This window comes from Quercus suber, unplaced genomic scaffold (assembly GCF_002906115.3).
Source record: "Quercus suber isolate HL8 unplaced genomic scaffold, Cork oak 2.0 scaffold_506, whole genome shotgun sequence".
In the NCBI taxonomy this organism is placed as follows: domain Eukaryota; kingdom Viridiplantae; phylum Streptophyta; class Magnoliopsida; order Fagales; family Fagaceae; genus Quercus; species Quercus suber.
In genome coordinates, this window is record NW_027069955.1 from 367,130 (window position 1) to 387,852 (window position 20,723).

At 35.8% G+C, this 20,723-nt stretch overlaps 3 protein-coding genes across 3 annotated transcripts; all 3 read right to left on the reverse strand.

Annotated features, from left to right (window-relative positions):
* Nucleotides 1–1,415: 1,415 nt before the first annotated feature.
* On the reverse strand, nucleotides 1,416–11,631 carry LOC112022592 (beta-1,2-xylosyltransferase). The gene is made up of 3 exons (XM_024055210.2): nucleotides 10,871–11,631; nucleotides 5,864–6,013; nucleotides 1,416–2,680 (listed from the first exon to the last, which is right to left on the reverse strand). Exons 1-3 carry the CDS (start codon nucleotides 11,519–11,521, stop codon nucleotides 1,958–1,960), a joined length of 1,524 nt encoding a protein of 507 aa, XP_023910978.2. The 5' UTR covers nucleotides 11,522–11,631; the 3' UTR covers nucleotides 1,416–1,957.
* Nucleotides 3,645–5,765, reverse strand: LOC112022622 (beta-1,2-xylosyltransferase). Its single transcript, XM_065763417.1, has 2 exons — nucleotides 5,623–5,765; nucleotides 3,645–4,911 (listed from the first exon to the last, which is right to left on the reverse strand). Exons 1-2 carry the CDS (start codon nucleotides 5,623–5,625, stop codon nucleotides 4,189–4,191), a joined length of 726 nt encoding a protein of 241 aa, XP_065619489.1. The 5' UTR covers nucleotides 5,626–5,765; the 3' UTR covers nucleotides 3,645–4,188.
* A 4,305-nt stretch (nucleotides 11,632–15,936) lies between the features above and the next one.
* On the reverse strand, nucleotides 15,937–19,181 carry LOC112022601 (pirin-like protein). Its single transcript, XM_024055224.2, is given in 7 exon segments — nucleotides 15,937–16,511; nucleotides 17,135–17,301; nucleotides 18,468–18,496; nucleotides 18,609–18,647; nucleotides 18,748–18,797; nucleotides 18,915–18,960; nucleotides 18,963–19,181. Coding segments are annotated over 7 exon segments (906 nt in total). The 5' UTR covers nucleotides 19,033–19,181; the 3' UTR covers nucleotides 15,937–16,006.
* Nucleotides 19,182–20,723: the final 1,542 nt, after the last annotated feature.

Below are 20,723 nucleotides of genomic sequence, written 5' to 3' on the forward strand. Positions count from 1 at the left end.
AAAAGCTTAGGAATTTTGTGCATTTCAAAGTGAGAAGGAGAAAGTGTCTATTTAAGGTTATGTTCCAAAGTGCCTAGATGTTGCTAACTCATTTAAAATTTAAATGTGGTAAAAATTTGATTGTGGTTAAACTAACTAGAGTTAATGAGTTGATAAAATCTAGACCATAGATTCATTACATTTTGAATCATGAGATTCATGACCATTAAATGGACACTCCATTTTTGAAATAAAGAGAATCCAAATCAATCCTAGGTAGATTTGAAAAGAGGAATTTCTTTTCCAAAAACCAAAAAGGGTATGGCTAGACAATTACTAATAGGATGGTACAATTTAAGTATTTAACCAGTCCCACAAAAGATGAGAAGTTGGTATTGCTTAGAGCCCATATTTTATTTTAGGAGTCTATTATTTCTGTAGATCTTCATCACTGTATTTTGGGTATAGTTAACGAGTGATGAGATGTATTGGTTACTATTGAATTTTTTATTGCAATTGTTTGCTTTGTTTTAGGGACTCTCACAATATTTAGTTAAAATTATAGGATTTGTTTATTTGTTTTTTTTACATCCCAATGTAGTGGGACTTGCTTTGATTCCTCTTTAACGAGTGTAATTGAGCACAATTATTGATTCTCTTTTTTTTTTTTTTTTTTTTTAATAAATTCACTATAGAATTTGATAAACTAATACTGATAAAATCAAGATTAATTTTATATAAAAAAAAAATTAAATATCATGGGTACAAAAATAATAAATTAAATTAAAAAAATCATATTATGTTAAATTTTCTGGCATGAGTTACCTATCAGTATTGTTATATCATAAAAAAATTTGTAGCTCAATTGACAACTTTTAGTATTTTTAATAATAAAAAAAAAAAAAAAAGAAAGAAAAAGAAAAACATTATGATAAGCCACATATGGCAAAGAAAATGTTGCAAGACATAAGGCAAAGAAAATGGGTTCCCAGTGATCGCCTACCAAACAGGACAACATGATTTGTATAGGAAACTCAATTGACATGAAGGATGGTTTCTATGATTTGCTATGAATAGAAAACTGATTTATTTTGGTAAATGGGGAAAAAAATTATTGAACTGAATGGGTGACTTAGAGCAACAGTATCAACATATACTAACAGCTCAAGAAAGAGATAGAGTTGACAGACTTGAGCCCACAAATCTTACAAAAGTAGACCCAATTGTGAGCCAATCCATTACAGGACATAAGGCCTAAAGAGAGGGAAAAAAAAATTGGAGAGTTATGAGTATTATATATATTGACTAGTTCAGTATATTCTACTTAAAAATTAAAAGAAAAAGACTGTTCACAGTATCATATATATTACAAGTACACAAGGATACATCATGCTAAAGACATCACAGCAAGAAATCATTATTTATGTTTCAAAGAATTCCAAATAAAATTGTTCACTGCATTAATTTGTCGCAGAAAAAGACATTATTGTCAGTAACAATGAATCAGTATACAAGCAAGTTGTTATGACTCCTATCAGCTGCTTTCCGAAAGGTTTGGTTAAATTGACCAAACAAGAATTATGGGTGTCACAATATGTCAATAACATACAAGACCTGCAGTGTATAATCCATCTACCTCTCAATGATAATGGACCACTAAACTGCAGGGCGGGAAAAAACCACCCATAGGCTTTACAAATTAAGGCCAAACCATCTTATCTTCTCAAAAGATCTCTGAAGCAGCCCCTTTTGCGTCGACTACAAACCACATCTAACATTCGAAGGTAACTTCCAGTATCTATCTCATCACTATAAGATTCCTACCGTAATCTTCTAACAGTGGCAGAAGCTAGTCATGCTCATTCTGTGGAAAAGATGAATGACGGTATATGGACTGACACTGGATGCAGACAATATTCCTTATCACTTCCTACTTCTAGGCAACAAGATGAATCAAATTCAGCCAAAACCAAACTTTTCAGCATCCCAGGCTCCTCATTATGCTGCTAAGATTGTCAATAACAATTTTTGGATTGGCATGTGATCCATCAAGATTAATTGCATGATATTCCAACCCTTTCCACCGGGCTATCAAGGCAAAATGCGGCCGTCTGTAGTAACTACTAATAATCTCCAGGATGACAGTTTTTGGCAATGCAGATACTATGTGAGTTAGACCAGCACCATGGGCGCCAATAATAACTGAAGCATCTTGAATAGCTCGTACTTGCTCCTTCATGGACATGTGTGCAAACAATCCATTGACAAGGTTTACTTTGCACACATGATGATTAGATGCCCAGTTTTTTAACGAATCAAACACTTCTTGTTCATTGCTAAGCCTCGATTCAACTTTACCACCATGACGAGGATGAGCTAAATAATCTTCACGCCGAACAAAGAGGACATTATAGCCTGAAACTGGCTTTTCAACACGGTGTCTATTTAAATGAAACCCAAAAGAAGCTCTAATCATTTCCCCAAATTCAGATAATCGAGCAGTTTTCTGGTCATCAGGTTTTTGCCACAGATCCTTCGCAGATGCTCCATTACAATTTATTTCTTCAGAAAGTCCCTTAAATAGTGCAGTCTCATAACCCAAAGGTGCAAGAATAGCATGACGAAAACAAACTGGACCACTGAAGTTTTTAGCATATCGAATGCCAGAAAACAATGCCTTCCATGTTTCTTCCATGGGTGCCTGAAAAATTTCCAACAAAGGAATAGAAAGTGTTACTAAGATAACTAAACATTAGCTAGTAGTCCATTTCATTAGCAGAAAGATAAGCAGAAGAAACTTGGGAACAAATACACAGAAACAGATAGAAGAGCACATGCAAAATGAGATTCAAATGTTATGACCCGGAATGATGTGCTGAATATATTGTTATTTGAATTAGAAGTATTTAAATTTAGGCTTAGTGATTGATCTTTATCTGATTGATTCAGATTAGTATTGTTATTTGCTTGTATTCAGATTGATTCCTATGTTTTAGGATAGGATTGGTTTCTATTTTTTAGTATTTTTATAATTAAATAGTTGGAGGAGAGGGGATTTGAACCCTATATGTCTTCATAGGATTAGAGGATTTTCATACTAGGTTAATATCTTACAAAAACTACCATCCCATAAAAGGTTTCTACATAAAAAAATCAATGAGGTAAACTCTATACCCCTCTGATTGGTCCAGAACCTTTATCTATTTTTTTTTTTCCTCTCTTTAGGCCTTATGAGACCGTTTGGCCTCAGCGTTTGCGTCCCGCGTTGCACTTTTTTTTTTTTTTTTTTCACGCGTCCCCAGTTTTTAGAGACAGTGTTACTGTAGTAATACTGTTGCGGCTACTGTTCATTGAACAGTAGCCACAACATGTGACTTTTCCACAATTTTTATTGTTCACAGACCCACAATTTTCACTTTTTAACAACTTTTTCATTAAAAATAAGTCCCACGATACTATTCACACATTTAAAAATTATTTTACTACAGTATTTTTCAGTTTTCAGTTTCAGTTTTCAGCTATATCCAAACAGGCCCATAGTTCAGTATATTCTACTTAAAAATTAAAAGAAAAAGACTGTTCACAGTATCATATATATTACAAGTACACAAGGATACATCATGCTAAAGACATCACAGCAAGAAATCATTATTTATGTTTCAAAGAATTCCAAATAAAATTGTTCACTGCATTAATTTGTCGCAGAAAAAGACATTCTTGTCAGTAACAATGAATCAGTATACAAGCAAATAGTTATGACTCCTATCAGCTGCTTTCCGAAAGGTTTGGTTAAATTGACCAAACAAGAATTATGGGTGTCACAATATGTCAATAACATACAAGACCTGCAGTGTATAATCCATCTACCTCTCAATGATAATGGACCACTAAACTGCAGGGCGGGAAAAAACCACCCATAGGCTTTACAAATTAAGGCCAAACAATCTTCTCTTCTCAAAAGATCTCTGAAGCAGCCCCTTTTGCGTCGACTACAAACCACATCTAACATTCGAAGGTAACTTCCAGTATCTATCTCATCACTATAAGATTCCTACCGTAATCTTCTAACAGTGGCAGAAGCTAGTCATGCTCATTCTGTGGAAAAGATGAATGACGGTATATGGACTGACACTGGATGCAGACAATATTCCTTATCACTTCCTACTTCTAGGCAACAAGATGAATCAAATTCAGCCAAAACCAAACTTTTCAGCATCCCAGGCTCCTCATTATGCTGCGAAGATTGTCAATAACAATTTTTGGATTGGCATGTGATCCATCAAGATTAATTGCATGATATTCCAACCCTTTCCACCGGGCTATCAAGGCAAAATGTGGCCGTCTGTAGTAACTACTAATAATCTCCAGGATGACAGTTTTTGGCAATGCAGATACTATGTGAGTTAGACCAGCACCATGAGCGCCAATAATAACTGAAGCATCTTGAATAGCTCGTACTTGCTCCTTCATGGACATGTGTGCAAACAATCCATTGACAAGGTTTACTTTGCACACATGATGATTAGATGCCCAGTTATTTAACGAATCAAACACTTCTTGTTCATTGCTAAGCCTCGATTCAACCTTACCACCATGACGAGGATGAGCTAAATAATCTTCACGCCGAACAAAGAGGACATTATAGCCTGAAACTGACTTTTCAACACGGTGTCTATTTAAATGAAACCCAAAAGAAGCTCTAATCATTTCCCCAAATTCAGATAATCGAGCAGTTTTCTGGTCATCAGGTTTTTGCCACAGATCCTTTGCAGATGCTCCATTACAATTTATTTCTTCAGAAAGTCCCTTAAATAGTGCAGTCTCATAACCCAAAGGTGCGAGAATAGCATGACGAAAACAAACTGGACCACTGAAGTTTTTAGCATATCGAATGCCAGAAAACAATGCCTTCCATGTTTCTTCCATGGGTGCCTGAAAAATTTCCACCAAAGGAATAGAAAGTGTTACTAAGATAACTAAACATTAGCTAGTAGTCCATTTCATTAGCAGAAAGATAAGCAGAAGAAACTTGGGAACAAATACACAGAAACAGATAGAAGAGCACATGCAAAATGAGATTCAAATGTTATGACCCGGAATGATGTGCTGAATATATTGTTATTTGAATTAGAAGTATTTAAATTTAGGCTTAGTGATTGATCTTTATCTGATTGATTCAGATTAGTATTGTTATTTGCTTGTATTCAGATTGATTCCTATGTTTTAGGATAGGATTGGTTTCTATTTTTTAGTATTTTTATAATTAAATAGTTGGAGGAGAGGGGATTTGAACCCTATATGTCTTCATAGGATTAGAGGATTTTCATACTAGGTTAATATCTTACAAAAACTACCATCCCATAAAAGGTTTCTACATAAAAAAATCAATGAGGTAAACTCTATACCCCTCTGATTGGTCCAGAACCTTTATCTTTGCTTCTCCTAAAGTCCCCCTAGTCCTATTTTCACAACATGAAAACTTAAGCTCCGGTTTTGCTTCTCATTATTATCCACCCCATTGCTTACTCAACAAGTCACAAAATGACAGCAGTAGAACCAAGTAATCATATTAATATTATCACATGCACTTAAACAACAAGCATGAAACCAGTCTCCTATAAACAAAATGCAGAGCCTACATACCATACAATGGCCATCCACAAAAACCACATTAGGTCGATTAGGCAATCCAGTAACTCTTGAAGATACATATGCACTGTACCAATCGGTAATAGTGTGGAAAAGGTTTGCATACTCAAAGCGTGTCACCAGCAGCGTCGGCTTGACAGCAGTAGAACCAAGTAATCATATTAATATTATCACATGCACTTAAACAACAAGCATGAAACCAGTCTCCTATAAACAAAATGCAGAGCCTACATACCATACAATGGCCATCCACAAAAACCACATTAGGTCGATTAGGCAATCCAGTAACTCTTGAAGATACATATGCACTGTACCAATCGGTAATAGTGTGGAAAAGGTTTGCATACTCAAAGCGTGTCACCAGCAGCGTCGGCTCCTCAACCCACTGCAAGTAAAGCCTTTCATTTAGAAACACACAGAAAATTTGAGATAGTGATAGTGATGATGATGATTTTTTTTTTTTTTTTTGATACATGATGATAATGATAATGACAACAACACAAAAAACCATAATTCTAGTCCAGCTGAATTAGTTTCATTTATGTTATATGCATTATATCATCCCTAGTTTTTATGGCATAGTTAATCCGAGTCTTTTAACTTCCATGTTTTTGTAAGACTGGTTCTTCATTCCATAATGCATTAAATCAACCACAATTAATCAGGGGAAAAAAATCAATCATTAATTTTAATTAAAGAATAGCGGCATTGAATCCAACAGTTTCAAATTTCAACACCTGACCCCAAAAAATTTTGGTGATATGGTAAGATCTAACAGTTCTTCTGCAACCGCATACTTTGCCACAATGTTTGCCAAAACTTGATGATATGTGCAACTATGATTGATGAACCATCACTTTCACATAGACTCAGTACTTTTTCTCCATCATTCATAGTCACACATGACACATCTCAGGGCTGCGGCAAGAGTCGTGGCACAAAAGTTGTGTCCATATAATTTCTTATCCATTCATTCCAAAATAAGAGAATAGGATTATAGGAATTTTACAGTAGAGTTAACCTAATAACTCTAGAGGATCAAAATAACCTTGATGTGATTGTATCATGTTCTTCTCATGACACATCCCTGTAGTCATATCTGTATCTTGTCTTCATAACTGCTTTCGTAACCGCCTTCATCTTCATGTTAAACTGTTTACTTTGTTTCCTGCTGCATACTTCTGTCACTAAAAACTTCTTTTTTACCACCCCCCACCCCCGGGCGGGGTTGTTGATTATAATGTTATCATTATTTGTTAGACTGTCCAGGTGATTTGGCTTTTAGAAAGAACTTGCTGACTGAGCTGATGGGTTTAGATGCAAGAGAGGAGTTGGTGGGTCTTTCAAACGAGGAACTGATTCATCGCCTTCAACTCAAAGGAGGCGTAGAACAGTTGGCTTCTCTTGAGGAGATTTCTTGGAGGCAAAAGTCTCGGGCCTTGTATGTGAAGAAGGGCAATAATAATACTCGGTTCTTCAATAGATTAGCAAATTCTCATAGAAATTCTAATCAAATAAAACAGATTGAGGTAGATGGTGTTCTTTTTGAGAATGAGTCCGAAGTACGCTCTCAGTTAGTTCTCTTCTATCAAGGGCTGTATAAGGAAACTGAGGTGGGGCGCCCTACTATGGATGGGTTAGATTTTGCTTGCATTGAAGAGGATGAGCGGTTATCTTTAGAGAAGGAGTTCACGAGGGAGGAAGTCTTCCAGGTATTAAGGGAGATGGAGGGTGATAAAGCCCCTGGTCCAGATGGTTTCACCATGGCTTTTTTTCACAAATATTGAAGTGTGGTGGAAAAGAATGTCATGGATTTTTTTGTTTACTTTCATCGGCACTCTGTGTTTGAACGGTCTAAGAATGCTTCGTTTCTCACTTTAATTCCTAAGAAGGGTAATGCCGTTAACATTAAGGACTTTCGCCCCATCAGTTTGATGGGTAGTGTGTACAAGCTATTGTCCAAGGTGTTGGCTAATAGGATGAGGGTGGTTTTGGATAATCTCATCTCTGAGACTCAAAATTCGTTTGTTGGCGGAAGACAGATTCTGGATTCAGTGCTCATGCAAATGAATGTCTGGATAGCAGGTTGAAGAGCAATATACTAGGCGTGGTCTGCAAGCTTGATATTGAAAAGGCTTATGACCATGTGAATTGGGAGGCTTTGTTTTATTTATTGGGCTGGATGGGTTTTGGGTTGAAATGGAGGGGGTGGATTAAGGCTTGTGTTACTTCTGTCCGTTTTTCAATCCTGGTAAATGGATCCCTTGAAGGTTTTTTGGAAGCTCTCATGGGTTGAGACAAGGGGATCCACTATCCCCGCTTTTGTTTCTTTTGATAATGGAGGTTTTAAGTAGACTCTTGAAGAAGATTGAGGAGTATAATCTTATTCGGGATTTTCATGTGGGAGCTATGAACTCTGTTGGTGTGCATATTTCCCATATGTTATTTGCTGATGAAACTATCATATTTTTTGATGCCTCTGGGGAACAATTGCTGTCCATAAGGTTGGTGTTGTCTTGTTTTCAAGCTTTTACAGTTTTGAAGGTGTCAGGAAAAATGAGACTGTCCCTGTTGGGGAGGTGAATAATCTAGATGCATTGGCTAATATTCTTCATTGTAGAGTGAGCAGTTTGCCTATGAAATATTTGGGGATGTTGTTGGGAACTTCTTTTAAGATAGCTTCAATTTGGAATCCTATTTTGGAGAAAATGGAGAAGAAACTATATGGGTGGAAGCGTCTCTATTTATCTAAGGGTGGTAGGCTCATGTTAATAAAGAGTATCCTTTCAAGTCTTCCAACATACTTTTTATCTCTTTTTACTATTCCTAAAGTTGCGGCTGCTAGATTGGAAAGAATTCAGAGGGATTTTCTGTGGGGGTCTTCTAAGGGGAATTTCAAGTATCCTTTGGTGGCTTGGGAAAATGTGTGTTTACCCATTGAGATGGGCGGTTTGAGGTTGAGAAGTGTGGTGTCATTTAATCAAGTTTTATTAGGGAAATGGCTGTGGAGATATGGTCATGAAGTTACCCATCTCTGGTAGAGAGTTATCTCCACAAAATATAGTGAGGGTCAAGAGGGGTGGAGTACTAAAGTTTGCAGGAGGACTCATGGGTGTGGCCCATGGAGAAGCATTAATGAAGGGTGGGAGAGCTTTTCTAAGCATATGTCCTTTGTAGTGGGTGAAGGCACTCGTATCTATTTTTGACATGATAGGTGGATTGGTGATAATACTCTAAAAGATCTCTATCTTGAGCTCTATGTGTGTTCAACGGTCAAGGATGCTTGCATCTTTGAGGTTCTGTGGATTCCAGAATGGGGTACAGTTAGAGTGTGGAATTTAAGATTTTATAGAGCTTTTGAAGATTGGGAGTTGGCTGCATCTTATTCTCTATTTCAGCTTATCCAAACTCATATTCCTCGGGGTGATAGGAGAGATACTCTTTGCTAGCGGCTAAAAGGTGATGGTAAGTTTGACACCTGGTCTTACTATCATGCAATTCGGGGTGCTTCAAATTCTTTGTTTCCTTGGAAGGGGGTTTGGAAACCAAAGATTCCTAAGCACATGGCGGTCTTTTTGTGGATAGCTGCTCATGGTCAGATCCTCACTTTGGATAATCTAATGCTTAAGGGTCACCCTTTGGTTAATTGGTGTTGTATGTGTTGCCATGATGGGGAGATGGCAGACCACCTTCTTCTTCATTGTCCTGTTACTCATTCCCTATGAACTTTTATGCTTCAAGCTTTTGGTATTCATTGGGTTATGCCAGGATCGGTGGTGGATTTGTTATCTTGTTGGTTAATTGGTGTTGTATGTGTTGCCGTGATGGGGAAATGGCAGACCACCTTCTTCTTCATTGTCCTGTTACTCATTCCCTATGAACTTTTATTCTTCAAGCTTTTGGTATTCATTAGGTTATGCCAGGATCGGTGGTGGATTTGTTATCTTGTTGGCATTAGTGGCTTGTGTTGCCATGATGGGGAGATGGCAGACCACCTTCTTCTTCATTGTCCTGTTACTCATTCCCTATGAACTTTTATGCTTCAAGCTTTTGGTATTCATTGGGTTATGCCAGGATCGGTGGTGGATTTGTTATCTTGTTGGTTAATTGGTGTTGTATGTGTTGCCGTGATGGGGAAATGGCAGACCACCTTCTTCTTCATTGTCCTGTTACTCATTCCCTATGAACTTTTATTCTTCAAGCTTTTGGTATTCATTAGGTTATGCCAGGATCGGTGGTGGATTTGTTATCTTGTTGGCATTAGTGGCTTGAGAAGCATAATTCAGACATTTGGAATTTGGTTCCAGGGTGCGTAATGTGGATTGTGTGGTTGGAATGAAATCATCGTTCTTTTGAGGACAAGGAGAAGACGTTGGATGAGTTAAAGGTTTTAAGCCATTGCAGTCTATTGGAGTGGTCTCGTTGTTGGGGTTTTACTGATTGTTCTTCTCTCTTTGAGTTTATGTCTTCCCTTAGCCTAGTTTCTTAGATTACCCTTTTTTTGTTGTGTTGTTTGCTCTTTTTTTCTTCTTGTTCATCATCATGAACATCGTGTACTTTCCTATCAAAAAAAAAAAAAAAAGAAGCTTGGGAACAACCTTCGGATTGTTAGCGATCTCCTTTATTTAAAGCAATGGAGAACGTTCTCACAATCTTGTTCTTTATAGGAACAAGGCTGACAGAGGTTGGTGTTGGTACAGGAGATTCAAGTTAATTTGAAGTATCAACATGCCTTTACCGTCAAATAGGCCTTGAGCTCTCTTGCAAGATGATCATCTAGATCTTACTGTTATTTCCTATTCCCAGCATCAGCGCTCCATATGGATATTTGTTGGACTTATAGTTAAGCGAATAAATTCACCATTTTCCAATAGCTTAAACGACGACCAGTAATTTATCATGGTTTCAAAGCAGGAGTTTCTGAATTCGATCTCCATCCCCACTTCACTTCCATTTAAATTGTTAAAAATCCCACATGTTGGGCTCTCTGCTTATTAATGGAGAGTTTAGGCCCACACCAGTGTTCAAATTAATTAAGTTAGGTGATTAAATTCATAATTTTTTAACAATCAAGTTGCACTTGCTATTACTAATTATGTTTAAACAAAAATTATTCAAAATCCACAACTAGAACGCAAGATTAATTAAACAGAATAAGCAACTAAAATTTGCTAATTAAATTAAAATCTAATGCGAATGATCCATAATTAATTTAAAATAAATAAATAATTAAATAACGAACCTCTGGGCAGTCGAAATGGGTCGACCCGACGACCTGGGCGGACTCGAGTAGACCTCTCATGGTGTGCATTGCAATCCCATTACGAGGCACGTACCGATCGAGGACCTCATCGCCGGCGAGCCTACGCGGCACGCCACGCAACCCGGGCCCACCGTCGACCTCAAACGCGCCGTCTTCGAACTTCGGCAATTCCTCCTCCTCCTTCCTCCCAATCACGTCCTCCAGCCTCTCGCCCCCCTTCGACATCCTGACCCGACCCGGATCCATCCGGATCCGCCCGCCCTCGCAGACGGAGCTCCGCAGCGTGTCGCTGTGGAAGCACCTGAACCACCCATCGGCGCCTTGATTCCCCGGGGTGAGGAGATCCTGGCGGTCGGAAAAGCCGTTGCCGAAATAGGCCTCGCAGGAGCGCGACGGCGGAGGGGAGCCGTGGGACCAGGGGAGGTAAGATGGGAGGATTGGCCAGGGTTTGAGAAAACGGTCGTTGTGACCGTTGAAAAGGTGGTTAGAGTGGGAATTGGGGAGAGTTTGGGAAGAGGGAAGAGGTGATTGTTTGGAGTGGGAAGTGAAGTAGAGGAAGAGAGTGAGGAAGTTTAAGGCGAAGAGGAATAGAACGATCTTCAGAAGCAATACGTTTCTCTTGCTCAACATATTTTTTTTTTTTTGGGATTGTTTTTGGGGGGTTTTTATGTGTGTTTGTGTTTTTGGACTCTTTGGCAGGGTTGGAGAGTTGGGGAAGGGACAAATTAATTGAGAGAAATGGTAAAGTTATTGACTTATTTTTTGTGTATGGGAGATGAAAAGGAGACATTGATTGGTATCGTGTTGCCCACGAGTTTTTGGACATTTTTTATCTTATTTTATTTATTTTTTAATATATTTAAGTTCTGTTTAGGATTCGCTTATTTTGTTGAAATTGAAATTTTTTTAATGAATGTACTGTAAATAAATGTAAAAGTTAGCTAAAATAGTACAGTGAGATCCATGAATAGTACAAAAAGGTGCAATGAGACCTATAAATAGTAGAAAAAATAACCTGAATAGTAAAATAAACTAATTTTTTTAATTTGGAGCCAAACGCACACTTAGAAAGAGCTCAAATTATATTTTAAAAAATTTATATAGGCTTAGATTATAGTATTGAAGCGTTGAAGAACGTCTTCTATTTACACTAAAATCGAGAAACAAAATGACATTAATAGTGAGTTTTAGGCTGTGTTTAGTTCCCGTAAAATATTTTCCAGAAATGCTATTTTTTGGAAAGAAAAATATTTTCAAGTGTTTGGTTGCATTATGAAAATTGTTGTAGAAAATATTTTCATGTGTTTGGTTCTATTCTGAAAATACTATTTTCCTACAAATTTTTCACATTTTCTCAGCTATTTTTTCAGCATCCAAACAAATTTTATTACAGAAAATTTCAAAATTACAACCAAATCCCAATCCACAAAACAAATCATAACCAAATATCCATCACTTGCAACCACCAACAACAACTTATAACCATCGAAATTTATACCCACCATCGAAACCACACCACACACCAACGAAACTCCAATTCAACCCACGGCAGCAAACTCCGACAATCAAAAGCTACAATTGACAACAAGCAAGAAAAACCCACCACCACACAACAAGAAAACCACTAAAACACCACCACCCACACCACCACAACAACAACAACCAAAATCAAAATCACACAGAAATCAAAATCACAGAGAGAAAGAGAGATCGGTTCATGGGTTTCCGGCGAAGTAGAAGGCTCTGGGTCGTCGGTGAAGTCGAAGGCTCGTGGGTCGAAGATCAGTGGGTCGAAGGCTTTGGGCTCTAGGTTCATGGGTAGATGATCGGTGGGTCAAAGGTTCGCGGCGTGATCTGGGCTCTGGGTTCACCGGCGAAGTCGAAGATTGGTTCGTGGGTTCGTGGCACAAAGGCTCTGGCTCGCCGACAAAGTCGACAGCTCGTGGGTCGTCGGTGATGGGCTCTCTCTTGTTCCTCTCTCTCTCTCTCTTTGCACGCGAGCGCGATCTCAGTCTCACTCACTCTCTCTCTGTTTTCCAAAAAATGGGATTTGAAGGTAAAATAAAAAGGGAAATGAATTTACACTTGGTCACACGGTCAACTGAAAAGCATTTCCAGAAATTTTATTTTCCATGCGCAACCAAATACCCGCATTTACGGAAAACCATTTCCTGAAATGGTTTTACACCAAAACAAACTCAGCCTTAATAAGCTCAATTGGTAAAATCTTCTTTTTTTTTTTTTTTTGTAAAATCTTTGATGGTTGAATAAGAAATTTGAGATTCAATCTCCAACTACACTAAAAACTGATTGGTGTCTTGGTCTAATAATAAAAAGCTATTAATCAAGAGCAGATACCATATATTAAAACTCTTTTAAAAAAACATTAATAGGTAAAATAAATGAATTGCATTTTGTAAAAAAGAGAATATAATAGATATTTATGAAAATTATAAAATAGAAATTTAGAAAGCGAATAAAAGTATAAAAACAAATGAGCAAAGAGAAATAAACAAAAGTAGGGAGAGCTTACGAAAGAAGAAAAGGGAAAAAACCACGAATCTTGTTGCATTGAGAATAACGAGTAGCAAACAGGAAAGTATTGAAGCCTGGCAAATGGAATAAAACAGGAAAAAAGTAACAGGAAAGTATTAGAGCACAAACTACTTTGCTTGCCAGTTCCCCCACCTTATCGAAGATCTCGATACTCCTTCCCATGGTGGCTAAAATAATAGAAAAATAGAAATAGTGAAAGAGTGGCTTCTTTGACAGAGTCGGGATTCCAAAGAATTATTTTAAAGGGTAATTAGCCTCTAACAAAAAATTATTCAAAAAAAGCTACAGTTAAAATGGAAATTGATTTTGGTCAATGGATATTAGCTTTACCATGTGCGAGGGTGGTAGATAGGGTTTCCATGATTTTATCAAGGCAATTCAGTAGCTTAATTCCATTCAATTTGTTGTTATAAAGTGATTTAATAAAGTTTATCTCCAAATTAATTTCGAGAGAAATTCTTCAAACTTATAATATATCTTTTTCTTTTTTTGAATATTAAAAATTTAACTGTTGAATTTCATATTCCTTATATTCTTATCATGCATATCAAATTTTATTCAGATCGGATGTTATTTACTATTCGATTAATAAACTTATTTTTTATACATAATTTTAGATCACAAAAATTTGAAATTTTAAAATTTGTTTGACGACATAGCAATTGATCTTTCATAATTCACTCTCAATATAAAATATATGAGGAATTTGTAAAGTTTCTCTTCAAACTAATTTGGAGAGAAACTTTATTCAAAGGGATTGATGTCTTTTAAAAGTTCATGACCATCAATATTAATGGTGAGTGGGCTAATATTTATTATGGTGTTAGTTGTCAATTGCATGATTTTGTCCAGTTGTTTGCTTCTATTTGGCTGGTAAGGCTTGAGTTTAATGTGATTTGTGCATTGGACCCAATACAAAATGGATATGTGATAAATAAAAAAACATGTAGTTATATCGTATCTGGTTCAGTGCATGAATGATGAAACAATAAACCCAAGTAATGCCCATGTCTAGCTAATGCACAATGCACTATTCATGTACCAATACATATAGTTCTTGTAAATGCTCCGAGCATATTTTCAAAATTGCTCATCGAGTGTAAAAATAGATTAAAAAAAAAAAAGCCTCTTATAAAACAAACCAAAATTCCCAAATTTTCTCATGGGTTTACCACATTGGGAAAAGATGAGGATTAATATCACAGGTTCGGAACCTACTCAAGGAGTAGCCCCAATCCGGGTTTATTTTTGGGCTGGGCTAGAAATTTAGTAAAGCTTATTTCATCTAGTGTTGAAGATTTGGCCTTTATTTGTAAGCGGACCAAAGACGTGTGCTTTGTTTATTGCTGGGCCCTTTTGAGTTTGGGTTGTTAAAAATTGGCCCTGAACACCCTTGTATCATTTATTTTTTAATTTTTTTTAATTTTATTATTATTATTTTTTATATTTTGGTAAGACCCTCGTACTGTATCAATTTCAAACACGAATGGCCGAGTTACATTTATCATAACTATCCACATGGTAGATTGTGCTATAACTATCAACATGGCGTATTATGAGTGGTGGAGAAAAAGTGGTAGGTTCATATGAAAGTGATATATAGCCAGTCATAATTTGACATATAGGATAGTTATAATAAAAGTTGTGCTATTTTATATGGTATTAGAACTACTCCAGAATCAGGGTGCCCATGTTGACAAGTTTGACCCTCCTCCTTACCTTATTACCAAAAAAAAAGGAAAGAAAAAAAGAAAAGAAAGTGACCCTCCTGTTCTTGTGTTTAAATGTTTAATATATATGGTACTAGAACTACTCCAGAAACAGGGTGCCCATGTTGACAAGTTTGACCCTCCTCCTTACCTTATTACCAAAAAAAAAGGAAAGAAAAAAAGAAAAGAAAGTGACCCTCCTGTTCTTGTGTTTAAATGTTTAATATGTATACTAGAAGTTGGCTGAGTTCCTATGTAGAAATGAATATATTTATTTAATATTTTTGGATAATCCAAACTTTAGAGAATATATAATAACGTGACCGGTTATCCATTATTTCATAAGGGTATATAAGTTTTAGAAGGAACGCTATTCAAAGAGGACATGTACGGCAGTGATACCATTAACTTGATGGCTAACCAGATCTCCTTCAATATCCAGGATCAAATTATTATGTTCAGCTTTCAATTGTAATTCCAGATTTGCAAAGAACCCCAGAAAAAGGTCAAAAACATGGTGTATGATCTAATGGAGTTGATGTTAAGAAAATGAGTTCATCAAATTAATGTTGGTTCATTTTCTAAAACTAAATTTTGATGTACAAAATTTTGAGAAACAAAATTATTAATTTCCCACTTTTGTAATCAACAAGTCAATTCTAAATTAAACAAGAGCTAAAAATAAGACATACTGCATGATCAAATGGAGTTGATGTTACGGAAATGAATACAACAAATTTAAGGTGGTTCATAAATCATAAATTTTGATGAACAAAATAATTTTGAGAAACAGCATTTTATTAATTTCCTGCTTTTGACATCAACAATTAAATTCCAAATAAAACAATAGCTAATAATCAAGACTAAGGCCGCTTTCTGATTTCCAATGCCTGGCTTTCTCAAATCCATTAACGTAATTCTCAAAATCATCAATGGTTTGGTCAATCTCTTCTTGTGTGTTCATCACAAAGGGTCCAAACTGCATTAGTGGCTCACCTAATGGTTCACCCCCAACTAGAATGAATCTGAGAGGTTTGGAGGACTTGTTCCATACTTCCAAGCCATCCCCAGTTCCTAGCAGAAGAAGGTGGTGAGCTGCGGTGGGTGAAGATTTTGTATTGCCAAAGATACCTTCACCTTCCAAGACATAGATAAAGGCATTCCATGATATTGGTATCGGTTGTTGAAGGTGAGCTCCTGGTTTGAGAGTGAAGTCCAAGTACATAGTTGGGGTCCTAGTGTAGATAGGTGATTTAGTTCCCAAGGCCTCGCCGGCTATAACTCTAACCTTAATCCCATCTTTGATGGCTTCAGCAACATCCTTGCTCATAATTTCTTGATACCTTGGTTCAATCCTGTGATCAAACAAAATTACAACTCAATTAGATGAAGTTTTGGAATTTGCTAGCTTATTGTACTTGTGTTGCAATTTCTAAGCAAAATCATGCCAGAGTCTTGCCTTTGACTGGCATACAAAATACTCTCAAAATTTTAGTATTTGATCACTGTCACTAACCCACGAGAGTTATTCAAATTTTTCTAGAAGTTCAAAGCTAGCAGGTGCTAGTATCATGACAGAAATTAACTTATCCACCATGGGATATGACCATAACGGCAGTTGTTTAGGCTGACCATTTTTGGCTGGTATGCATACACACCCTATGGTGCATTTCAAAAGCACCTTTGGAAAAGGTTCAATGATGACGAATCATCGTAGTAGTAGGAATCAGGATAGGAAAGTTGCATATTCTCACTAGAAAAGTTTGAAACTTATTTGACTATTTCATTGAGTGGATAGACCTGTCATAATATTCTGTTTTGTTTTGTCTTTTTGTTTTTTTTTTTTTTGGGGGGGTGTGGGGGGACTATGTCCTATAATATTCTGGGTTAAAAAATAACCATATAGTGACATAAAATGTATATCATACTCATATCTATCTCTATGGTTAGGCTAACCTTTAGTGAGTGGTGTACTTACATTTTATGCTTGGAGGATAGGTTGATCCACAACTGTAGGCCCTTTTGGGTTCCCTGGGCGGCAGGCATTTCTGAGTGAACAATACCTCTTCCTGCAGTCATCCATTGCAAGTCACCGGCTCCTATTGTCCCTTTGTGCCCCTCAAAATCTTCATGTGTGAGTGATCCCTGATGACACAAACAATTGAATTGCCTTCAACTTAAAGTAATTGCAACTCACCTCTAAAAAGTTCAAATAGGAACCCAATCAATGAAAGCAAGTACAATAGGTCATATTTCAACGATAAATTTCGCTTTTTCACAAGCAACATCACTTTCACTGAAATCGTCAATAACACTATTTTTACTGTAACTCAATCAAAGTGTGTTAACAAATGTGAAAAATGTCTTGAAATTTACTGTGATTAGATTATTGACCGTATTAAGCCAAAGTGTAAGGTTATTTTGTCTTCAAGACCTTTCCTGGCAACCACCTGGTGCCTGGAAGGTCATGTCAACCTTGGACAGTTGTAGCATAGTGACCTGCATGCCTAGGGTCTGACTGCCTGACCAATAAAAAAAAAATATAATGCAAGACAGCTGACAAATGCCAACAATGTAAATCTAAATGTTACCTTGGAAATTCCATTATTAACAAGAAGTTGATAGTTGAAACTTAAAAAAAAAAAATTATTAAGTATTTTCGGAGCATGAAAAAGTTATGCTCATTATTCTCATATTTATGGTGAAGTTCATAATAAATGTGAGAACAGAGAGTATAATTCTCTGTACTTCGAAAATATTTAAGAATCACTTGAAATTTAAAAGTTGATACTATTGGATCCAAGGGTTGTTAACTTAAAATGTCATTTTTATTCAAAAAATGATTGAACGGCAAAAACTTATACAACTTTTATCACAACTTGTTACGCAACGAGTTGTGAGTGGTGGTATCTATTCAGCTTATAAACTCAAGATATTGACCAATCAACTATATATAATATTTTTAGTGGAGAAAATATCTTGGATAAATTGAGATTAATAAATAATATAATTATTAATAAATCGACATCTATGGTAGTCAGAAACACGCATATCTTCGTCTTTCTCTATCTCATTATTAAAATGACTACTGTGTGTCCCCCAATCATTTTAAACGTGGAATATGACATTTTCATGTTAATTATAACCATAATAGACAAATATCAAGTATGCTGAGGCTGTTTATGTATTTCTTTTCTATTGACCATATATGTAAATTGAAGTAGTGATTATTTTTAGTTTGCTTGACCAAAAAGTTTGCATACACACAGGAAAAGAAAGGCCATGAGCTGCAATGGCCAATTGAAAAATACCTGCAACATGTAGGTCACTGTCTCAAACCCTGCAAAGAAGAAAAAAGAAAAATAAAAAATTAGAATCATCTTATGTTTATCCCAATTCTCAACAGTTGGATTTTAAATGTTTTCAACGAGACTAAAGGTCAATAATCAAACCTCTATGTGGATGATCAGGAAATCCAGCTGGAGCAGTAACTGCAAAATTCAACAACTAACTCATAAGAAAAACGAAACCACATGTATAGAGACCCAACACGTTTTCATGAAGCAACAGAGGAAAGCAGAGACGGCTCACCTGAGAATTCATCAAGGACAAGAAAAGGATCAAAGTATTTCAGCTCAAACCTGCAAAAAGAAAAAAAAAAAAAAAAACCAAAACACCCATTAATCCAAACCTTCAAATTCATCCAAAAGTTCATTCCTTTAAGTGAAAAGAACACCATTTAATTATCACTCTCTTACCTTCCTATGCTCCTTCTAACAATGGCCCCAAGTCCCTCATGTTGGGTCTGGCTAAGAATTTCCTCACCACAAGACGAGGTTCTTTGAGAAGATTACAACTTTCTTTCTGGTCATGCATTTTTTTTCTCTTATGCGTCAACTTTCAAAAAAATGTAAATTTTCTCCAAATGTGTGTATCAAAGTAAGGCATTTGATGCTATATATAGGAAGTGAGAGAGAGAGAGAGAGAGAGAGTTCAATTTGGCTTTGGAAGGTCAAAGGGAAATGTTGGCGGCCAAAGCAAAGGTAATTGCTTGTGCTCTGGGACTTTTTGAATATATTCCTGTGCATAACGTCAGCATAGCGTTGTGTTGAGGTAGCCTGCGGATCGTGTATCCTAGCCGTTACTTGATGGCACGTGTCAGCTGATAATACTTTTTTTTTGTGTGTGTGTGGGGTATTATTAACAAGTGACAACACATGTTAAAAGATTAACAAATGCTCAATTATGACTTGAAAATTTGTAATATATACTTTTCAAAAAATAAAATACACAAGTTATTGATTCATTGGCTTATACGTGTTTAAAAAAAAAAAAAAGCATGTAACATATGAATGAATGCATTTAAAAATAAACATATTTTTTTTAATTATAAAATTATACATAATTGATTGACTTATTAAAATTCTTGCTTAAATTTAATACTACTTATAATCATTTCTATTCTAGTTTTTAATAAGGTAGAAATTGTGGTTATTTTTGTTGAGTAGATAATATAATTTATTTTTTATTGGTATATTTTATTAATATTGAACTCTTAGTATTTTGCAATAATTAACTCACTCGACACAAATATTAAAAAAATTTAGTGGACACATGGCACAAAATTAGCCCACAATTGATATCTAATTAGGAATTTAATTAAATTTTCTCTTAGTGTTGATTATATATATATATATATAGATGTGTATGGTTTCACTTTACTTTTTTTTTTAAAATATTAAAACATTATTCAATAAAATATTAAATGTATCTTAACCGTTGTCCTTAGATCATTCATATATAGGCTTGGCTTGGGTTTAGTGCATCCAATGCATTAGACTTTTTTATTTATTTTTTATTTTTTTATTTTATACAAGATATAATTTTACTCTAGTATAATCTAAGTGTATATGTCTATGAAGTTTCTTTTTGAAGACTTGAACCTTGACCCTTGCCCCCCACACCCCACAAGTATAAAACTTGACCCTTACCCTCCACACCTCACAAACACTTATACTTGTGGAGTGACCATCGCACCAAGGGTGTGTGGAGTGACCATCGTAACGGATCTAGTGTAACTAGACACTAAATCCAAGCTTTGCCCTACATATATATAGTCATAGACACAAATTTTCAACAATTGAAGTAAAATATTATAATTGGTGCATAATAAAAGTGATATTAGCGATAGGTTTATGTGAAAATTATGATATATCATTTACAACTTACCATCTTAAGCAAAAATTTAGGGGGGAAAATTGCCTTTAGCTTAACTTAACACAATCTATTTAACACACCTTTTCACAATCTACTGAAGTCATACAATATTATTGGCAAAAGAAAAGGCAATGATGACATTGTTTTATGTTCCTACCAATCACAACTTGTCAGGTCAATAAATTGTAAAAAAATTAAGAAAATATTAAAGCTTTTATAAATTTTACTACACAAACTAATAAACAATGATAGCAACAACAAATGTGATTTGTGCACTTCAAAAAAATTCTTTTTCCAAAAAACTTTTCTTAACTTGGCTAATTGTGATCCCCCTGCCCTTTTACTTGAGT